General features: G+C 48.9%; 1 protein-coding gene and 2 long non-coding RNA genes across 3 annotated transcripts in view; 1 reads left to right on the forward strand and 2 right to left on the reverse strand.

Annotated features, from left to right (window-relative positions):
- IFNGR2 (interferon gamma receptor 2) overlaps positions 1-12,809 on the forward strand; it is a 28,304-nt gene extending 15,495 nt beyond the window's left edge. Inside the window, exons 3-7 of the mRNA XM_086675880.1 lie at positions 414-619; positions 4,987-5,132; positions 8,962-9,121; positions 9,514-9,671; positions 12,121-12,809. Of these exons, the coding sequence (XP_086532006.1) occupies positions 414-619; positions 4,987-5,132; positions 8,962-9,121; positions 9,514-9,671; positions 12,121-12,294 (844 nt within the window). The 3' untranslated portion in view covers positions 12,295-12,809. The remainder of the gene's footprint in view (positions 1-413; positions 620-4,986; positions 5,133-8,961; positions 9,122-9,513; positions 9,672-12,120) is intronic.
- On the reverse strand, positions 9,281-11,233 carry LOC147577596 (uncharacterized). The gene is made up of 2 exons (XR_015240425.1): positions 10,804-11,233; positions 9,281-9,602 (listed from the first exon to the last, which is right to left on the reverse strand). It is a non-coding gene; the product is annotated as an uncharacterized LOC147577596 (long non-coding RNA).
- LOC147577597 (uncharacterized) lies at positions 12,400-17,222 on the reverse strand. The gene is made up of 2 exons (XR_015240426.1): positions 16,178-17,222; positions 12,400-14,292 (listed from the first exon to the last, which is right to left on the reverse strand). It is a non-coding gene; the product is annotated as an uncharacterized LOC147577597 (long non-coding RNA).
- Between the last annotated feature and the right edge of the window lie 3,694 nt (positions 17,223-20,916).

Genomic DNA, 20,916 nt, shown 5'->3' on the forward strand with positions numbered 1-20,916 from the left:
AGTTGTACACTTTGGTTTTTTTTTTTTTTTTTAGTGTATTTTATTTTATTTTATTTTATTTTATTTTATTTTATTTTATTTTATTTTATTTTTGAGAGAGAGAAACAGAGCATGAGTAGGGGAGGGGCAGAGAGAGAGGGAGACACAATCTGAAGCAGGCCCCAGGCTCTGAGCTGTCAGCCCAGAGCCCAACGCGGGGCTCGAACCCATGAACCTTGAGATCATGACCTGGGCTGCAGTGGGATGCTCAACCGACTGAACCAGCCGGGCACCCCTGAGTTGTACACTTTGAATGGGTGAATTATATGCTATGGGAATTGTATCTCAGTAAAGCTCCTTTTGAAAAGTCAGCTCTGGCGAAACTGTTGGAGAAGAGCGAATTCTGTGAAGTGAAATCCTCTTTTCCTTTGCAGCCGTAGTAGCAGTACGTGGTATGACCTCGGTGACAAGGTGGAGGTAAACTGTATGAACATCACCACAACAGAGTGTGACTTCACCCCAAAAGGCAACTCAGTCTTTCTGCGACCGGAATTCGACACCTTTTTACGTGTTCGAGCGAAGGTAGACGACCTGGTTTCTCCATGGCTGACAGTGCCTTCTTTCCGGTACTGTAGGAATGGTAAGAGAACTTGGCTGTGAAACGTCCTTTATCGCTTCCAGGCTTTCTTCACTTTCGTCCTCACTGAACAGTTTTGGCCCCGTGCACCTCAGTCTTGCTTCTCACCCCACATAGCCAGCAAACAGGTGGATTCATGATGGTCAAGTCCAAGTACTGACCGTGGAGGCCGACGCTAGAGGAGCATGATTTACCAAACCAGGGGCTGGCAACCTACAGCCCGTAGGCCACATCCAGCCCACCGGCTTGTGGTTATAAATTTTATTGGAACAGTTTCACCATCTTTCAATAACGTATGGCCTGTGGATGCCTTCAAGCTACAGCAGTAGAGTTGAATAGTTGCAACGGAGATTATCTGGCCTGCAAAGCCTAAGTTTACGCTGGAACTTTACTGAAAAAGCTTGCTGACCTCTGGGCTGGATGGGATACCAGTATGTTGGCTTCACTGATCTGGCACAACTTCCTTTATGTTCAAGAAAGACTTTAATTCAGCCTTGAACAGTGCCTGGCACATAGTGGATATTCAGGAAAGCTTGGTTGAATGGTTGAACAAACGTGCCTCCAGAAATTGGAAGGGGGCATAAGAAATGCCAGAGAGTAATTTGTACATTTGCTCCTTCCGTGGTTCATTTTTCACACGGTCAGCTGTGCCCTGTGTTTCTTCGGTGTTTATGGTTTATGCAGACATAAAGTGTGGAATCCTGATTCAAACAAACTAAACGCGTATAAGACCAGTGAGGAAGTGTCACCGTCTAGCTATTTGATGATCTGCATAAGCAATTATTGTTAATTTATCTTAGGTATTATAATGGTATTTTATGTTTTTAAAGCTGGGGGCGGTGTCTTTTCTTTTAAAGACACATTCTGGAGTATTTACACATGAAATGATGTGATACTTGAGATTCGTTCATAACAATCCAGAGAGTAGGAGGCTAAGGGCAAGGTGGATGGGCACGTGGGCCACAAAATTGGCCGTGACTTGACGGTTGATCAAAGCTGGGTAATGAGTACATGAGCTTTTGTTGTGAGCTCCGCCTTACTTTCTACATGTTTGAAATGTTCTGAGATAGGAAGCTAAGAAAAAAAAGTCAACCGTTTGTGCTAGATGATGCAGGGACGGAAAAAGAAGACAGTGTGATCCCTGCCAGCTGATCGTCTACTGTGGACAAGTTATTTGTCCTTGAATAGAGAACCAGCACACATCTGAGCTGTGAAATGTCACCTAAGTGGGAATTAATTGAAAAGAAGGAAGGAAAGGAAAGGAAAGGAAAGGAAAGGAAAGGAAAGGAAAGGAAAGGAAAGGAAAGGAAAGGAAAAAAAGAAAGGAGAGGAGAGGAAAGGAAAAGAAAGGACAGGAAAGGGGAAAAGGAAGGAAAGGGAGGGAGGGAGGGAGGGAAAGTGGTGGTTACTGGGCACACCCAGGAGAGGAATGGGACTAGAAGCAAGCCCCATCCTGAAAGTCTTTGGTGCATCTCTGCTCTCTGTCCTTCGAGCCTGAGCTGGGGAGCAGTGCCCCCAGGTGATTACCAGCTGGGTTGTCATCCTCTGCCTGTCGCTTATAAAGACCAAGGCAGTTGGGTCCTCGGGGCCCCATCGCTGTGTCCAGCACTCATGCTCTGGGGATAGAGAACCAACAGGAAGATGCTTTCCCAAGCGTTTGGCGGGGGAAGAGGAGCTGGCTGCAGGGGGCAGGCTGTAGCATCACGCAGACCTAGGTTCAGATCGCGGCTCTACCGCTTAGTCGCTGCGACTCTGGGTGAGGACAGTCACCCCCAGGCTTCCGTTTCCCCCTCTGGGAACCGCCTTCTGTGCTTGGCCACACGGATCTGTGGGGACACATGTGAAGTCCACGTGGCCTGGTTTACAGTCAGAACTTAGTGCATGGAAGTTGTATCCACAGTTACCCACGGATAACAGACTTCCTTCCATGTGCCGAGAGAAGGCAGATTGTGTCCCCCTCAAGAGACAGGTGTCTCAGGTTGGTGCCAGATTCCAGACCCAGGACTCTCAGAAGGGTACGTCTCTCAGCGCTGACCTTCCAGCGGATTAAGTGACTGGTCGCGACTGGCGCCCTTGCTTCCATGCCCACTTCCCATGTGTGAGTCACAGAAGAGTCTAGAGAATATGCCCCACCGAGGTGAGAGGCGTGCAGCAGGCGGCCAGGGCCTGCAGGTCAGTGCCTCTCGTGCTCCAGCCGCTTGGCTGCGAAAGGGAAGCTTGACAGAGTAAATGCCAGTGTCTGGGAGCAGGTTTAACAAGCGCTTTCTGCCACTCGTAGCCAATCCACTGACATTGTTCCCGCTGGCCGTGGGCCGGGCTCGCGCCCCCTCCCTCCACCTCTCCGCCCCTCCCCCCCACCCCCATCTCTGTGTGGACCTTGTTCCTCCACCAGAACAAATGAGATCAGAGGGCGTGGGTGCAAACCCTGCAGGGACCAGTTACTTTTGCACAGAGAAGGGCAGCTAAACCAGATGCCTAAGCCTCACCAACCTGGGAGAGCCCAGGGAAGAGCATAGAAGCATAAGAGAAATCCTCCCCCACTGTGATGAGCACGGTACTGCACACAGTGATACGATCGTCTGCAGGTGTAAACGGTGTATGTGGAAGTAGGCCTCTTAAGAACTCATGCGGCCTTGGGGTGCCTGGGTGGCTCCATCGGTTAAGCCTCCGACTTCAGCTCAGGTCATGATCGCACAGTCCATGAGTTCGAGCCCCACATCAGGCTCTGTGCTGACCACTCGGAGCCTGGAGACTGCTTCGGATTCTGTGTCTCCCTCTCTCTCTGCTCCTCCCCTACTCGTGCTCTGTCTCTCTCTGTCTCTCAAAAATGAATAAACATTAAAAAAAAAAAAACTAAAAAAAAAGAACTCATGCAGCCCAACTTCTACTTTGATCTGAGTTAATTACATGCTTTAAGTGCCTACTTGATAAATGTAACTTTTAATGCATAGCGCTTGGTGAGTCATAGTCCTGGGGTCCTGGGAACTATAAGCAAAGCTGTAACAAGTAGACTTACTGTGGTATATTCTCTGCTACACTAGTTCCCTGTTACTATATATCTTTTAAATGTTTTTTAACATTTATTTATTTTTGAGAGAGTGTGAGCAGGGGAGGGGCAGAGACAGAGGGAGACACGGAATCAGAAGAGGCTCCAGGCTCTGAGCTGTCGGCACAGAGCCCCACACGGGGCTCGAACTCACAAACTGCGAGATCATGTCCTGAGCCGAAGTCAGACGCTCAACCCACTGAGCCACCCAGGCGCCCCTCCCTGTTAACTGTATTTGAACATAGTGTTACAATAAGCGAAGGGACCTGCATTCAAAGGTTTGGAAATGGCACTCTTGTTCATTTGTAAAGAAACTGTAAAAATGTGTATTAAGTACGTATACGAAGTATATATAGGTAGTAGATAAGGACTAACAAAACCCCTTCCTCCTCTGTGTGAAAATTTGACCTTTGGGTAACCTTCCAGAGGCTTCTCTGGAAAGTGGAGAAAGCTGGCATGTCGGCCGTGTTCCTTGGCATCACCTATGTCAACATGAGCCCTGACTGATAAACTGCATCTCCCTGGGGACCGTCCCAAATACCTCTTAGGAAGCCATGTTCAGGGCCGAGTACAGCGATTTTTGTAACTGTGCGTGTCCCTTGTGGGGACTCTGGAAACTCTCCCTGCAGAGCTACCGTAAGAGATACTGGCTCTTGGGGCTTAACCCAGGAGGTTCCTGTACTTGCCTGTCGTGGGTCTCTCTTTGCACGGAAGCTGTGTCCTTGGGGGGACCAAGGGCACTGGCTCTGGGCCTCCAGGTAGATGGCTGCAAAGGACCCCTCCCTCCACTGAAAACAGGAAGCCCCTGGTGCTACCCTGTGGCCCTGCTGGGCTTCCTACCCTGTAGCCATCCAAGTAAAGCCCAGAGCAGTCTCTGGTAGTCTTATGTGCCTGGATGCGATCTCATTGCATTTATAAATACACGTATGTGTGTGTTTACACACTATATATATATATATATATATATATATATATATATATATATATATATACAATTATGTATTTTTAATTTTTTTTAATGTTTCTTTATTTTTGAGACGAGAGAGACACAGAGCACAAGCAGGGGAGGGGCAGAGAGAGAGAGGGAAACACAGAACCCGAAGCAGGCTCCAGGCTCCGAGCTGCCAGCACAGAGCCAGACTCGGGACTCGAACATGTCAACCGTGAGATCATTACCTGAGCCAAAGTCGGAGGCTCAACTGACTGAGCCACCCAGGCGCCCCTAGAATCATACATCGTGTGATTTATAAAACATACATATATATGCGTGTATGTGTATATGTTTACGTATATTTTTTTGCCTCTGTCTGTCATTCTATTTCAGTTACCGTCGGGCCTCCCGAAAACATTTGGGTGACGCCAGGAGAAGGCTCCCTTATCATCAGGCTCTCCTCTCCCTTTGACGTCCGTGCCTTCTCGGCCACTTTTTTGTATTATGTCCATTACTGGGAAAAGGCAGGAATCCAACAGGCAAGAGCATTTTCCTACCTTGTTTTTCATTTTCTTTCCTTTGGACTTCCTGATACAGCGAAAGAAAGTAGACTTTAAAATGGATGGGGAGGGGGGCGCCTGGGTGGCTCAGTCGTTTGAGCGTCTCTTGATTTCGGCTCAGGTCGTGATCCCGGGGCCGTGGGCTCGAGACCTGCGTTGGAGCGTGGAGCCTGCTTGAAATTCTCTCTCTCTTTCACTCTGCCCCTCGCCCCTGCTCACGCACGCTCTCTCCCTCTCTGTAATAAAAAATAATAATAATAAATGGACAGGGGGGGCAGAGCGTCCCAGCATTGCCTTCGAGTCTGAGCCCTGAACCGGCTTTAATCCTTCTCCTCTAGACGCGTGGCTTCTGCCACCTGTGCGAGGCTTCCCTTCTACCAGGTGGATCTGAAGGGCCCCTCTCTTCCTGACAGCATGCTGTTCCTGTTGTCTGGGGCGCTCACGGTGCTTTGTGGCACCGTAAAGCTCAGAGAAGGTTCTAGAGGGCCTGTTTCTCCGACAAGGAATTCACTGCAGTCTGCAAGGTCATATAAAGTCCTCCGGTTTGAATGATTTGCAAAGACGACATATGTGACCAGGTGAAAAGTCTTCTGGGAGGAGAGGGAGAGTTCTAGGGAGAACGATGGAGGGTGTGAGAAGGCTTGGGGTCTGGAGACATGCAAGTTGCCAGGGTCTGTCAGAAATGCAGGCCATGTGAGGAGGGGCCGTGGCAGGCAGTGCGCCTGACAAAGGTGGGTCGGACCAGCACAGCCTGGTCAGCCCTCCATGGTATGAAGAAACACGATGGCCTTAGCTCATCGGCAGTGCCTGGCTATCCAAGCTGCACATCATGAGGTTTTATTATCTGCATAGACTTCATGGTTTCCTAAATTCAGCATTATCACTTTGCTTTGTTTTCCAGTTTTATTGGGGTATAATTGACACCCATAACTGTGTAAGTTTAAGCAGCATAATGACTTACATATTGTGAAACAATTATAGTGTTTTACTTATTTATTTTTAAAATGTAATTTTGAGAGAGAGAGAGAGAGAGCACGCACGAATGGGGGAGGGACAGAGAGAGAAGGAGGCGCAGAATCCGAAGCAGGCTCCAGGCTCGGGGCTGTCGGCACAGAGCCCGACGTGGGGCTCGAACCCACAAACCGTGAGATCATGACCTGAGCCGAGGCTGGACGCTCAACCGACTGAGCCACCCGGGCGCCTCAATTATAGTGTTTTATGATAAGAGCTTGTGTTTATCAAGGGCTTTCTTTGTGTTGGGCACTGGGCCAGACATTTTAGCTACATCATCTCATTTAATCTTCGTACCAAGCCGTGTCAGAGAAGGAAACCAAGTTGGTTAAGTAACTCGCTCAAGGTCAGCAGCTGATAGCTAGCACATCAGTGCAGAAACGTTCTGGCCCCAGGGCCCATGCTCTGCAGTTATTATCTGACATAGTTTACAAATTATTGCTTTCTCCTCATTTCTTTATGGGGAGTCTAGAAACATGGAGGAAGGCAAAACCCACTGAGGAGTAGACTCTTACCATGTGGGAGAAGAGGAAATAATCATCTCCCCAAATCAGAGGTCAAAGTCTGGTCAAATGGAATACAGAAGGCCTGGAAGATTCCAGAAGGGATTTCTCTGTTCCCTTATCAACTGGAGCAGCTATACTTTGACCTTCTGTGAACAAAAGATTCTAGGGTTCAAATAATTCTGACCAGCACCTAGATTTGCTTGAAGGACCCATGGGACTTGGCATATAGTTGTATTCATGGCTATGGCATATTACAACAGGACACAAAGCAATGTCAGCAAAAGGGAGAGGTACATGGGCCAAAGTCCAGGGGATTCCAGACATAAGCTTCCAAGAATCCCCTCCCGAAAGACCCACCCAGGACACAATTACTCCAATGACAAGCTATGGCAACATGTGTAATGCAGTCTAGTAGAGAATCTTATCAGAGACTCAGTGCCCAGGGCTTTTATTGGCTATATGGGCCTCTTCTCCCTAGCACATATCAAAATTACAGACTCCTAGAAGGAGAGCAGGTGGTCAGCATAAAAAACATTGTAGGTACGATAAGCTGCTAATGTTAGCGAATGGCGGGGACACTCCCAGATTCCAAGTTCCCAGATGCCAGAGATAGTTAGTTACCCTTGCAAGCAGGCCTCCCAAGCACAGCAGTCTCGGTCTCTGTCGTCTGTGATTCTAAATTTTAGAAATGCCAACTGGCAGCTGAAATAATCCCAAAAAGAAGTTCGTCCTTAAAATTGCCCTATGTCATATCATGAGTGAAAATTTTTCTCCTCTGCCCTGGCAGTCTATCACCATTAAACAGAAGAAAAAAAAATCATCTATGATCCTACAATTCATAAGTGATGTGATGACTTTATATTTTTCAAAATAAGATTTTCTATATACTATTGAATAATTGCCTTTCTTTAGTCAGTACTATAGCAGGCCTCATCTACATGGCACTGAACGTGTGTAATACCACCATTTCAAATGGCTATAGCGTTTTCTACTATATCTCAAAGTAGGAAAGCAGTCCCTTATAAGAAATCCTTGGGGAGCCTGGGTGGCTCAGTCGGTTGAGCGTCTGACTTCAGCTCAGGTCATGATCGCACAGCTCGTGAGTTCAAGCCCCGCATCTGGCTCTGTGCTGACAGCTCAGAGCCTGGAGCCTTCTTCAGATTCTGTGTGTCTCTCTCTCTCTCTCTCTGCCCCTCCCCGGCTCACACTCTGTCTCTCTCTCAAAAATAAATAAACAAAAAAATTAAAAAAAAAAAAAAAAGAAATCCTATATTGCCATTATATATCTTTTCCTTGTTTCCCTGTGGAACAATGTCAACTTTGTCCAGGAGGAGAGTGAGAAGCCACTGACTAGAGGGACCCAGGTGGGGAGTTAGCGAGGCCCGAGGAAGGCAGTAGCAGGGATGTGGGGAGGAGACAGAATCCTCAAGAATCTGGGATCCCGCCGGTTCCTGATTACATGAGTAAACACACTGGGCATTTAAGCAATTTTATTTTATTTTATTCTATTTTATTTTATTTCATTCTATTCTATTCTATTCTATTCTATTCTATTCTATTCTATTCTATTTTAAAGAGAAAGAGAGAAAGGTGGTGGGCAGAGAGAGAGGGAGAAAGCAGGCTGTATACCCCGTGCAGAGCCCAACTTGGGGCTCGATCCTATGACCCTGAAATCATGACCTGAGCCGAAGTCGATCAGAAGCTCACCTGATGGAGCCACCCAGGTACCCCCCCCCCATTTAAGCAGTTTTAAAGGAGAACATTTCATCCCAGAAATTGGGATTTGCTAAATTCCAGTGGCCGACCCTGCGTTGTTATAGTGGGCCCCCTCCGAGGCCTGAGAGCCAGAAACACAGCTCTGAAGCCACCGGCATCTTCCTTCACACAGCTCACCAGCTTTCACATGTAAAATTTGTCGCCTGCAAGCCAGTGACTCTTTAAAAACAGAATCTCTTGGGGCGCCTGGGTGGCTCCGTCAGTTAAGCATCAGACTCGTAGTTTTGGCTCAGGTCGTGATCTCAAGGTTCATGAGCTCAAGCCCTGCACTGGGCTGTGCACTGACCGTGCGGAGCCTGCTTGGGATTCTCTCTCTCTCTCTCTCTCTCTGCCCCTCCCCTGCGCATGCTCTCTCTCAAAATCTTAAAAAAAATTAACAAAACAAAACAGGAACTCTTTATTCTTTGGTTATTGTGTTCGCTGTGAATTTGGGGGAACATTGGAAAAGCTAGACGTGCTCCCGCTGCAACTGTTTGGGTCATTTACATACGTGCTTCTTGGTGTTTTTGACACAGGTTAAAGGCCCCTTCAGGAGCACCACCATCGTGTTGAATGATTTGAAACCCTTAAGAGAATACTGTTTACAAGTCAAAGCGCAACTGGTTTGTGAAAAAGGGAACATCTCTAGACCCGGACACTTAAGCAACGTATCTTGCTACAAAACAGCGATGGATGGTAACACACCTTCTTAGGTCCTTTCTGACCTGGGCAAAGAATCCTCCCCAAGGAGTGAAACCGGGGGTGGCTTGTTAGGCCAAGGGTCAAGGGTGGTAGGGGTGGGGAGACCCGGAGAGAAGGGGCAAGACGCGAACCCGAAAGTGTAGGCAACACAGGTTCATGCTGAGATCTACCGTAATAACAGCACCAGACAGCTAACGCTGCTTTATTTTAGGATTGCCTTTCCTGGCTAGTCATCTAAGCATGTGAGGCTGGGCGGGGGAGGGGCAGCGTCGGCCCGGTTTTACCAGGAAACGACCTCTCTCTAAGCGGTTGGCAGGTGAGAAATTACCGACGTTTGTACCACGGGTGGGACGGGCCTCTTGTTTACTTCCGCGTCATCTTTTCAGCCGCCACAAAACTCCAGCAAATCATCGTGATTGCTGTGGGACTCTTTCTGTTCCTGTCGATGCTGGCGGGGGCCTGTTTCTTCCTGGTCCTGAAATACAGAGGCCTGGTGAAATACTGGTTTCACTCTCCACCGAGCATCCCGTTACAAATAGAAGAGGTACGTGCGCACGCATCCAGTGGGTGACATGTCGGCGCTCCACGGCCCCCTGGTAACACTTAAGAGGTCAGCAGCGGACAAAGCCACGGGCACAGAGATTTGAATTAAAAGTGGCGCAGGGTTATTTGTACGCCCATGTTCCCGGCATTATTCACCACAGCCAAATGGGGGAGGCAAGCTAAGCTCCCGTCGGTGGAGGAACAGATAAACGAAATGTGGTATGTCCATCCAATGGAATATTATGCAGCCGTAAAAAGGAAGGCGATTCTGCCGCATGCTGCAACGTGGGTGAACCCCGAGGATGGTACGCTAGGTGAAATAGACCGGTCACAAAAAAGACAAACACTGTTTGATTCCACTTAACATGAGGTACTTAGAGGACTCCAATTCAGGGAGACTGAAAGTAGAGTGGTCGTGGCCAGGGTCTGGGTGGGGAGGGGAAAGTGGGGAGTTAGTGTTTAACAGGTGCAGAGGTTTCGTTTTGCAAAGTAAAAACAAGCCCTGGACATAGTGGTGAGGGTTGTACAACAGGGTGAATGTATTTTATACCAGTGAGCTGTATACATAAAAAAATAGCTAAGATGTAAATCCTATGTTACATGTATTTTACCACAATTTAAAACCATTTTTTTTTTTTTTTTAATGGCATGAGGTTGGTGGAAAAGGTGGTCTGGCCCAGCGTGGCCAAGGGTTGCCTGTAGCAGCACATCAGACCTGTGCCTTTTGGAGAAAGCCCCCAAGAGGCCTGGAAGAGGGTAGAGAGGCAGTGAAGACAGGGATTGAGAGCACAGGCTGTGGGGCAGATGTGCGCACTTGGAAGGAGTCTAGAGAAAAAGCACCCGGGGCTGTGCAGACAGAACTTTGCGCACCAAGAGCTCACTGGATGTTACTAGTGTTTTGAAAGGCCTGAGGAAGAAGAGTGGACTGGTTCTCGTGAGAGGTCGATTTCATGCACAGCCCGACCACCCACCCCCACCTCCGAGGCTCCGCAAGGGGGCCGAGCCCTCCAAGAACACTAGGGGGACATGCTTAGGGGCAGAAGCAAGCTGATGGAAGACTATTTAAAGATATTTGCTTCTGGAGGTTTCTTCGTAGGAAACTTGGGGTCAAGGTACTGGAAACAGAAGCTTACTGTGTCACATCTAGAAGGAATAGGTATCAGATAAGGTCCAAGTGTGTAGAGAAACAGCAGGGCTTCTAGAAGGAGCTGTAGTGCCTTGTTGGCCTTCATCTGTCACGAGGTATTTAAAGTACACAGACATGGTACGAACTACATGTTATGTTCCCTACTAGACCCTCCATACAGATGCTGCATGATTCCACTTACTTGAGGCATCTAGAATACTCCACCTCATAGAAGCTGGAATAGAACGGTGGTTGCCAGGCGCTGGGGGTGGGGAGGGGGTGGGCACAGGGAGTCGCTGTTCGGTGTGCAGAGTTCCAGTCAGGCAAGTGAGTTCTGGAGATCTGTATGTCATCCTGCCTGTAATTAGTACCGTATTATACACTTAAAGATTTGTCAAGAGGGCAGAACTCATCTTGAGTGTTGTTATAACACCCACCCCCCCCACCCCCACACACACACCCAGCATTTTCCCCTGGTTAATAGTTTCACAAAATAACAGCTCTCAGTGGGCCTCAGAATCTTCCCTGCATTCGTGTGTCTCTCGCAGCCGAGCAAACAGCACCACCCCGTGTGAAGTTGTCCCTTTGGGGCGTGGATCCCAAACAGAGAGGCTTTCAGTTTACTTTCCTGGGAAAGTGTGAAAAACCTCTGTCAAAGGGCACTGACGTTCCACGAGAAGAACGAGCCAGGTTTCACTTATATTTTGGGGGGGGGGGTCTCACAAGTGCGCGTGATGCGTTGACGTTCCTCTCGCCCTTCGTCAGCTCTCGGCTGACGGATGTTCCGGTGTCTCTGTCGCTCAGCAGTAAGGCCAAGGCTCAGCCTAGAACAGAGGCGGGAGGGAGGGGGGCAAGTGGGCCGCCATGAAACAGCTCTGTGCCTTGAGGCCCCCGCCGCCTCACCCCTGCCCGGGAGGCCGCACTGACCGTCCTGCGGCACGCCTGGCTTCTTGGCTGTGAGCTGGAAGTGACCGGCAGGGGCAGGGGCTGAGGAAAAACACTGGCGCATTTTCCCCCCTTTCCCCACCACCTCCTCCTTCGCCGGGAAGTTAAATTCCAGAGACACTTCAGGGAGAACCGTCCCCAAGCCTGCACTGAGTGCAGCGAGTCTGAGCTTGCCTTTCCCGAGCTACGGCATGACCAGGGTGGGCCCACACATTCGCGTTCGGGTTAGCAATGGCGTGAGGGGTGCTCTCATTTTAGAAGCTGTTTCAGAATAGGAAGTCCTACCTGGGGTAGATAGGACTGCGCCAAGTAAATGTGAAGTCGAAAGTCCGGTGTTTCAAACTGACTAATTACAATGCTGGTTTTCAACCTTTTCAAGTATTTAAAGGACCCGGCTCAGCCTATCTTGGAGGCCCTGGACAAGGACAGCTCGCCAAAGGATGATGCCTGGGACTCTGTGTCCGTTGTTTCGTTTCCAGAGAAGGAGCAAGAAGATGTTCTCCAGAGTACTTTGCACCAAAGCCCTGGTCCAGTCCAGCAGCCTGTGGGATGAGGGCTCTGAGCCGACGAAGCAGCTGATGTTCGCGTCGCGACTTCACAGAGCCCAGCACTCCATATTCCCGTCCCGCCAAGGCCGCCGGTGCCTGGGAAGATGCCATGGGTCTCGTCGGGGAGACAAGTTGTTTTTTTTTTTTCTAGAGTTTTCTAATCATACGAGTTTCTAGAATGATTCTACAGAGATAGCCCAGAATAATTAAGATTTCTCTTAAACACTAAAAGGACACATAATTGTTAGCAAAATGGCTCAGGTATGCCTCTGAGGTTTTGTTCGTCAGCAGCGAGGACACCGGGTCCTCTCCTTGACTCGGGCGGGTGGGCTGCAGCCCCCGGGGCAGGTCATGTAACCTGTCCCAGGCTGTCCCAACGAGGGACATCGAGTGACCCTTCACCATAGCCAGTCTCCTGCCTTAAAATGTGATTAGTCCTGTAAATATTTTCCTGGTAATTTAAGCCTTTTTTTTTTTTTCCAAGCTAGGAATAAAAGACTTTAACTTTTTCAAAGTAAAAGTGAAGTTTCTGCTTTCCATTTCACCTTCTTTATTTTGGCCTATTTTCTGCAAAGTTTCAACTTTTTAAAAAATTACTATATCTAGGGGCGCCTGGGTGGCTCGGTCCGTTGAGCGTCTGACTTCAGCTCAGGTCATGATCTCACGGCTCATGAGTTCGAGCCCCGCGTCAGGCTCAGTGCTGACAGCTCGGAGCCTGGAGGTTGCTTCGGATTCTGTGTCTCCCTCTCTCTCCACCCTTCCCCCACTTGTGCTCTCTCTCTCTCTCTCTCTCAAAAATAAATAAACATGCCAAAAAAAATTACTATATCTAAACTTTTGTTTTCTTAATTAATACCCAGTAGAGCTACTGAGGCCTCATGTCACTCAGCGAGAACTGTCTACATGTGTCACATGATTCCTTAGGAGCGTATAAAGGGCACTTTCAGAAGCCACATTAGCATTTCACTCGTGATGAGTCGTATATTGACCAAGGCCTGTAGGTAGTAAAGAGAATTCGCTAATGGACGACAGTGATACCCACCGGGCACGCGCGTCTTCCGTGTATTGATGGGCTCTTTTGTTCGAGGGATGTGGATTAAAAGTCCATTTATATGACTCATCGCACTTAGGAAATGGATGTGTAGCTTCACACCCCATCCCCCAACACACACACAAAGTGGTAAGTTGCCGTAACGTCTGCCTTACCCAGAAACCCTCCTGGCGGCCCAACCTCACTGGGAAGAAGAGACGCTGACTGTAGGAATATGAAGCTTCTAGCACTAATTGATGGGACCACCTTCCCTCTCTCATTTGGGGCTTGTGACACTGGGGAGGGATTGGCTCTCAGGCCAAAGCACCGTGTCCTTTGCTGCCCCGAGTGACGGGAGAGAAAAGGACATCCATCCACGGGCCCCACGCCACTCAAGTCCTCCTGGGAGAGATCCGCGTTACCTGTTAGGGACTGGTCTGTAAGAAGATGGAGACTATGAACACCTACCTGGGATCATTTAGGGGCTCTGATAGAGGGCTTTCTCTGTTGGACCGTGGGGGAAGCCGTAGCAGAAAGCAGGCCAGGGTTCGAGCCCAGCAGAAAGGGGGACAGATCAATTCCGCTGGAAAATAAGTTCATAAACGCCACCCTGTGTAAAAGGGAGTTAGTGACAGCTGGTCAGGGGCCAGCAGGCTGGCTGTGGGGACCAGATTCCGCTAAGGCTGAACTGGCCTCAGGGCAGAATCGGTGGAGCGTTCTGAAGCAGGAGTTCGCTGTGGTTCAGGCCCAGAGAGGCCCTTCTTGGTCGAAGACAGCGGCTTATGTTAGTGACGGACTCAGAGCCCAAACCCAGAGGCAGCACTACGTCCGGGTGCCTCTCTGGAGCCAGGCTCTCCGACGCCATCGCATACTAGGGGACAGGATGCTGATGGCACCAAACTGGCTTCCCCAGAACTCCAAACGTGCTGCTGCTCTTTTCCATCCTAACTCAGTGTCGCGAGGAGGCATGGGGCTGGCGAGAAAGGACGAGAGTTATTGGAGTAAGATTCTCCATTTTCGTGTCTCTTCCAAAAAAAAAAAAAAAAAAAAACCACACCTGGTTCTACTTTGTAAAATAAATGGCTCATCAGTGGAATTAATACTTACACTAACTTGGCACTTTAATGTCTAGTCAAGCTGAGTACATAACCGTAAAACGTTTGAGTCAGAAGCGTTCTCGTAAATCATTTTTAACAGGGCAGACATGCACCAAGCCCACCCTGCCCCCCCCATCTCCGTGTGGTCTGTATGCTAAGAATAGTCCCTACATCTTCAAACGGCTGGAGAGGGGGCGCCTGGGGGGTTCAGTCGGTTAAGCGTCTGACTTGATTTCAGCTCAGGTCATGATCTCACAGTCTGTGGAATCGAGCCCCGCCTCAGGAGTCCTGTTTGGGATTCTCTCTAACCCCCTCTCCCTCTGCCCCTCCCCTGCTCGTGCTCGCTCTCTCTCTCTCTCTCTCTCTCAAAATAAATGGCTGGAAAAAAATCAAAAGAATCGTATTTCATCACACATGAAAAGTATATGAAATTTAAATTTCCGTGTCCATAAATAAACTTTTATTGGAATCCAGTGATGTTCCTTCATTCATGTACCGTCGCTGGCTACTTGTGCACTACATGGCCGAACTGAGTAGTCGCAACAGAGGCTGAATACTTACAAAGCCTAAAATATTTACTGCTCAGCCCTTTCCTGAGAGGGTTCGATGACCCTTGATCTATACAACGAAGGGCTTGTTGGGCAGAAAACAAGCCATTCCCATTATAGAAGCATATACCAAGTCCCTGCAAGATCCCCTTTGACACTGAGATTATCTTATTCAGGGCTCATAGGAGGAGAGGTATATAATTCTTGCATGTATTCCGTAAAGCAGGTTATGCACTATGTACCGGGGAAGGCTGGATGCAGAGGGTAGGAGTATGCAGACCAATGGAGAACGGGCCCTATACCAAGAACAGGGCTCCCAGAGATGATGGATTAGTTGGATCAAGGCCACCTGTGGCCCATAGGGTACCTTTGTGTGAATTAGACACCCAGCTTTCGAGACATTTTGCTTTCAAGTGCCATGAATTTTCTAAGTAAACCACAGATCTCCTGTTCCTGCGCTGTGAATAGCGCCCCCTGGGGGTCCCACAGTGCTCAGCCCTGCAGATGGCTGTTAGGAGGCCCTTGTTATTCTGGATGGTGTTGAGGCCCACGGGGTGGGGAGCCACAGGGCATGGGGGTGGGGCAGGAGTTGGAGGCAGGGGAGGGCAGAGACTTTCTCTGTATCTGCAGGACACGGGCGGATGCACTGGACAGATGGCTACTGCCTTGTCGACCAGAAATCGCCAGGGCAGAGCACAGCTCAGTTCTAGCTGGTTCTTGGCACATCTGCCTTTATGGCCTTTATTTCACTTGCAATCACTTGTTTCCACTGATAGTGGGTTTTTTTTTTTTAATGTTTATTTATTTATTTTGACAGAGAGGGACCATCAACAGGGGAGGGGCACAGAGAGAAGGAGAGACGGAGAATCCCAAGCAGGCTCTGTGCCGTCAGCACATGGAGTCCAACGCAGGGCTCAGTCGCACAAACCGTGAGATCATGACCTGAGCAGAAATCAAGAGTGGGACGCCTCAGTGACCGAGCCACCCAGGCGCCCTGCTAGTTTTGCCCTAAACTTTCAGCGACTGGAAAACACCTACCTATCTCTTCAAGGTACCCCAGGGTCCTCCCCAAATCAATTTGCTGTATGCCACAAAGCCTGTATTTCAGATGAGAACGTCTAAAACTGTCTACGCTGTCTGGTGGGGGTGAGAATCTGCCCAGGCATTTCCCCAGGATGCAGTCAGACCCTGCTTTTCAGTGCTGCTCACAGACCTTAGGAAGCCAGTGCTGTCTGATGGGAATGCAGTGAAAGTGACTCCTTCTTCCTCGCTGCCAGCTGTGGTGACAGAAGACAGCTGGCTGGCCCCGGAGGGCATGACCTGGGCCCTTGCAGCAGCATGTGGCTAGGGAGGGGGCTCCCGTCAGTGCTGGCTGCTCGATAACTTGCCTGTAAGTCTGAAGTGAGTTCAATAAATTAATCTCTAAATTCGCAACGCTCGGAATGGAGGTAAATACATGTCACATCATCCGGAACCCCTTCTTGGCGCTCTTCCCAAATCCAGGACTGGTGCTCTCTGCGTGACCCATGAGGGTCTGGAAGGCTTGCCCTGTCCTGCCACACCTACTTGTCGAAATTTAAAATATCTGGAAGAGGCATGGATTATCATCTGAAAGCCCTGTGTAAAATGACATAAGCCGTGTTAAAACTGCGATAAAAAATAAGCACGGGCAGGCTCGAAACAAAACAAAAACCAGCGGACTCCAGACTGTTGTTCTCTTACTGGCACGCCACCCAGTGCCAAGAGGCTAAAAAGCCACCGAACGAGTAAGGAAACAACCTTCAGGCAAAGCCATCTGGGAGAGATAAGGGCGTGCACTATTAAACCCCAGCTCCAAACCCAGAGATCTCTAGTAACAAAGCCACTGGAAATACTCTCCCTCCTAGCTCCATCCTCACCATTGTTATTCTCCATGTCAGGCTGACCACAGGCTCTTCCCAAGGCCACCACATCCACACCTGAGCTTCCCTCTCCTTTCATTGATTTCCGGCGTTCGGTCTCTTCTCCTAAAGCCACCATTGCAGCAGTTTCCCCAAGTTTTATTTCTCAAAGTCTTCTAAGAGGCAAATTTGCAAGTCTCAAGTATGGAAAACACCATAGAATTGAGACCTCCCTCCTAAAAACCTACAATGCACATTTTATAAGAAGCTCTTGGGGCACCTGGGTGGCTCAGTTGGCTAAGTGTCCGATTTCAGCTCAGGTCATGATCTCACAGTCCGTGGGTTCGAGCCCCGCGTCGGGCTCTGTGCTGACAGCTCAAAGCCTGGAGCCTGCTTGTCGTTCTGTGTCTCCCTCTCTCTCTGCCCTTCCCCTGCTCGAGCTCTGTCTCTCTGCCTCTCAAAAATAAATAAATGTTACAAGCAGCTCTTAAGGAAAGACTTTACAGAGGGGCGCCACCTGGCTGGCTCAGCCGGAACAGCATGCAACTCTTGATCTCAGGGTTGTGAGTTTGGGTCCCACAATGGGTGTAGAGATTACTTAAATAAATAAAACTTAAAAAAAAAAAACAAAACAAAACTGTATTGAGCTTGGGTGGCTCGGTCGGGTAAATGTCCGACTCCTGGTTTCGACTCAGGTCATGATCTCATGGTTCATGAGCTCAGGCCCAGCATCAGGCTCTGTGCTGACAGTGCAGAGCTCTCTCTCGCTCTCTCTGGCCCCCTTCCGCTCACATGCGCGTGCCCTCTCTCAAAATAAACATTAAAAATTGTTTTTAAAAAGCTTTACAGAAAATAAAATGTTTTAACCTAGTTCAGCCCAAGGATTCCTGAGCTTCTTTGACCAGTGTTGTTGGGGATGCTGGCCGAGGGAAGAGCAGGGCCTCGAACTCAGGAGGAAAGGGCTTGAGCGGTGACCCCAATCTGAAGGCAAGTTACTTAACACCTCCAGATAAACGTTCCTACCTCCAAACGGAGAATGAAGGACAACATGAGGCACATAGAACGTTTGCAGGGGCAGGTGAGTCACTGAAAAGATGTGAGAGCATCTCTGCCCTGGAGAGCAGGCCCTGGGCTCTGGGAGGCTCCTCTCTCCCTCCCCTGTCCTTGGAATGTGGGTTCCACTGGTCTTTCCCTCTCAGAGCCTGCTCCAAGGACACGACCTTGAGATGGTGATGGAGTGTTAAGAACACCTATGCGGTACATGTGACTGACCCCGCTTGGGGCCTTTTGATCAACTTTTAAGATTTGGTGTTGGGGCAGGTGCAGGGATGCATTCATCTGGCTGCCGCCCAAGCAGCAAGTTCTCCTTGCTTATTAAACAGGCCACCTACCAGCCTGGCTGGCTGTCCTCTGTGATCTGTTTGGGTAAGGCTGGTTTCACAGTACACCCGAAACAGCATTCTCAGTGCACTTCTGCTATCCATGTGGAGCAGAAAATTGACCTTAAGAAACAGGGCCCTGGGGCGCCTGGGTGGCTCAGTCAGTTGAGCGTCCGACTTTGGCTCAGGTCACGATCTCACGGTTCACAAGCTCAAGCCCGGAGTTGGGCTCTGTGCTGTCAGCTTGGAGCCTGGAACCTGCTTCAGATTCTGTGTCTCCTTCTCTCTCTGCCGCTGCCCTGTTCATGCTCTCTCTCAAAAGTAAGTAACATTACAAATAAATTTTTAAAAAAAGAAAAAGAAACAGGGCCCTAACACGGGAAGCCGGCGGCAGAGCACGGAGTGGGGGCAGAAATGGGCCACGAGAGGGATGATGGAGGGAAAATAAACCGTGTTAAAGGAAAATGAGGGCAACAGGAGCCCTTCGGCCACAGTCGATGTCCATCTATTTGTGAGTCGGACTACTTGCTACAACACAGATTTGTCTGTCTCGCCCACTGAGGGCACTCGCAGGCCATTTGCACAGACGCTTGGAGCGGCCAGCAAGAGTCGTCTGACCTGCACCATCTGGGCCAAGATGCACCGAGAACTCTGCCTCTCTTGTTGTTTCAGCTCTCCGGCTGCGCGTCAGGTCTACTTAGTGTCATGTGTCTCCCGCCCCAGGGTTTGGCTGATCCCCCCGTGTAAAATGGCCCCAAACGCGGTGCACAAGCGTGGTCTTGTGTTCCTGAGAACGAGCAGGCTGGGATGGGCCTCACGGAGAGAACACCAGGGTGAGAGAAGCTTCCTTCGGGCATGAGTGATAGTGCAGTTTTGAGTTCAAGATTAATGAATCAATGATATTAAATGTTTTTCAACAGAGACCCACATCAAGCAAAATTATGTTATTGAGCAAAATGTGGCAGGGGCTAACCTAACCCTGGATTTCCCGGGGCGGGGGCGGGGGGGGGCAATGATTTGCTGATTCAGTGTTGGGGAGACTTCACAGGACCCCCCTACCTTGAATAATGAGAATTGTATTTGAAAAACTTGTAAGTTTAAGGTGGGGGTGGGGAGGGAAAAGAAGGGTGGGAGAAAATATTTGGGGCCTGTTCATCATGAAATTGAGGGGCAGGGACAATAAGTAAAGGCTGTCTTCAGGTATCAAAGAAAATATAAAGGAGTTCATTTTTAATAAAACTGAACTATCACAAAGACTGTTTTTAGGAAAATGGCAAAATGGGACGCGAAAGCCAAAATCGTCCCAACTCCCCCTAGGTGAAGATCTACTCCAGGTTTAAAACTGCAGACCCTGGGGCACCTGGGTGGCTCAGCTGGTTAATCGTCTGACTTCGGCTCAGGTCACGATCTCATGGTTCGAGGGTTCGAGCCCCACATCAGGCTCTGCTGACAGCTCGGAGGCTGGACCCTCCGAGGCTGGACAGCTTCGGATTCTGTGTCTCCCTCTCTGCCCCTCCTCTGCTCTCTCGCGCGCGCTCTCTCTCTCTCTCTCTCCCTCCCTCTCGCTCAAAAAATAAAATACGCATTAAAATAAATAAATAAATAAAATTGCAGACCCTGATTTTCTTTGGTGATTCTGCAAAAAAGCGCTGAGCCTATCAATCACTTCAGGCCTTTCCTTTGTTTTCAACCAAAGAAAAGAGAAAAACAATCACCAAAGTAGCTCAAGGGAGCGCTCGGCTGGCTCACTTGGTAGAGACTCTTCATCTCGGGGTTGTGAGTTTGAGCCCCGTGTTGGGCGTACAGATTACTAAAACTTTTTTTTTTAAGTAACTCAAATAATCTCTACTTCAAGTACTTTCTACTTCAACAGTGAAGAGAGTGTGCCAAACTGCACAGCTGCTAACAACAAAATGTGATAACCTGTTTAGAGCAGAATAAAATTAGCATGTTTCTCCCTTAGGATTTAACAGGGTGTTACTGGAGATGGTCTGAAAGTAGCCCCAAACTTTAATAAGCTTTAAACGGAATCCAAATGAGAGTGTGATGACAAGAGAGAACAGGAAAAATTGGGATAACTTCGTAAGACTGGCAGAAGACAGTATTTCATGAATTGAATCTAAAATGGAACGATGAAAAAACATGCTCCTGAGTGGGCGTTCTGATTGACAACCCCTCCGTCATGGAAAAATGTTGAGAACCTGAGTTCAGTGCATCCATGTCAAACCCCTGGGTGGGGTTCTTGCTCAAGCAGCCAATGTTACATGGCTTGATAACATCAATCTTTCAGTCTTCAAACCTGCTACTTCATTATGTTGATACATGTCGAAATGTACATAATGGAAGAATTTAGCCTCTATTTTTTCATCAGTGGCAACAACAAAAGGAATATAAGGATCTTAGAAACAGTGTGTAATAAGATAGAATGTTCTGGTAACACTGGTCTATACACAAACACCAAAAAGATTCAGATTCAACAGCCATTGAACCTGTTTGATAGGTTTTTTTATTTTTTATGTTTGGGAGAAAGAGAGAGAAAAGAGAGAGAGCATGGGCGCGGGAAGGGTAAAGGGAGAATCCCAAGCAGGCCCCACGCTCAGCCCAACACAGGCTGGATCTCACCGAACTATGAGATCATGACCTGAGCTGAAATCAAGAGTCAGACACTTAACCCACTGAGCCACCCGGGTAGC

Source organism: Puma concolor, chromosome C2 (assembly GCF_028749965.1).
Source record: "Puma concolor isolate L17-30 chromosome C2, mPumCon1.1.hap2, whole genome shotgun sequence".
In the NCBI taxonomy this organism is placed as follows: Eukaryota; Metazoa; Chordata; class Mammalia; order Carnivora; family Felidae; genus Puma; species Puma concolor.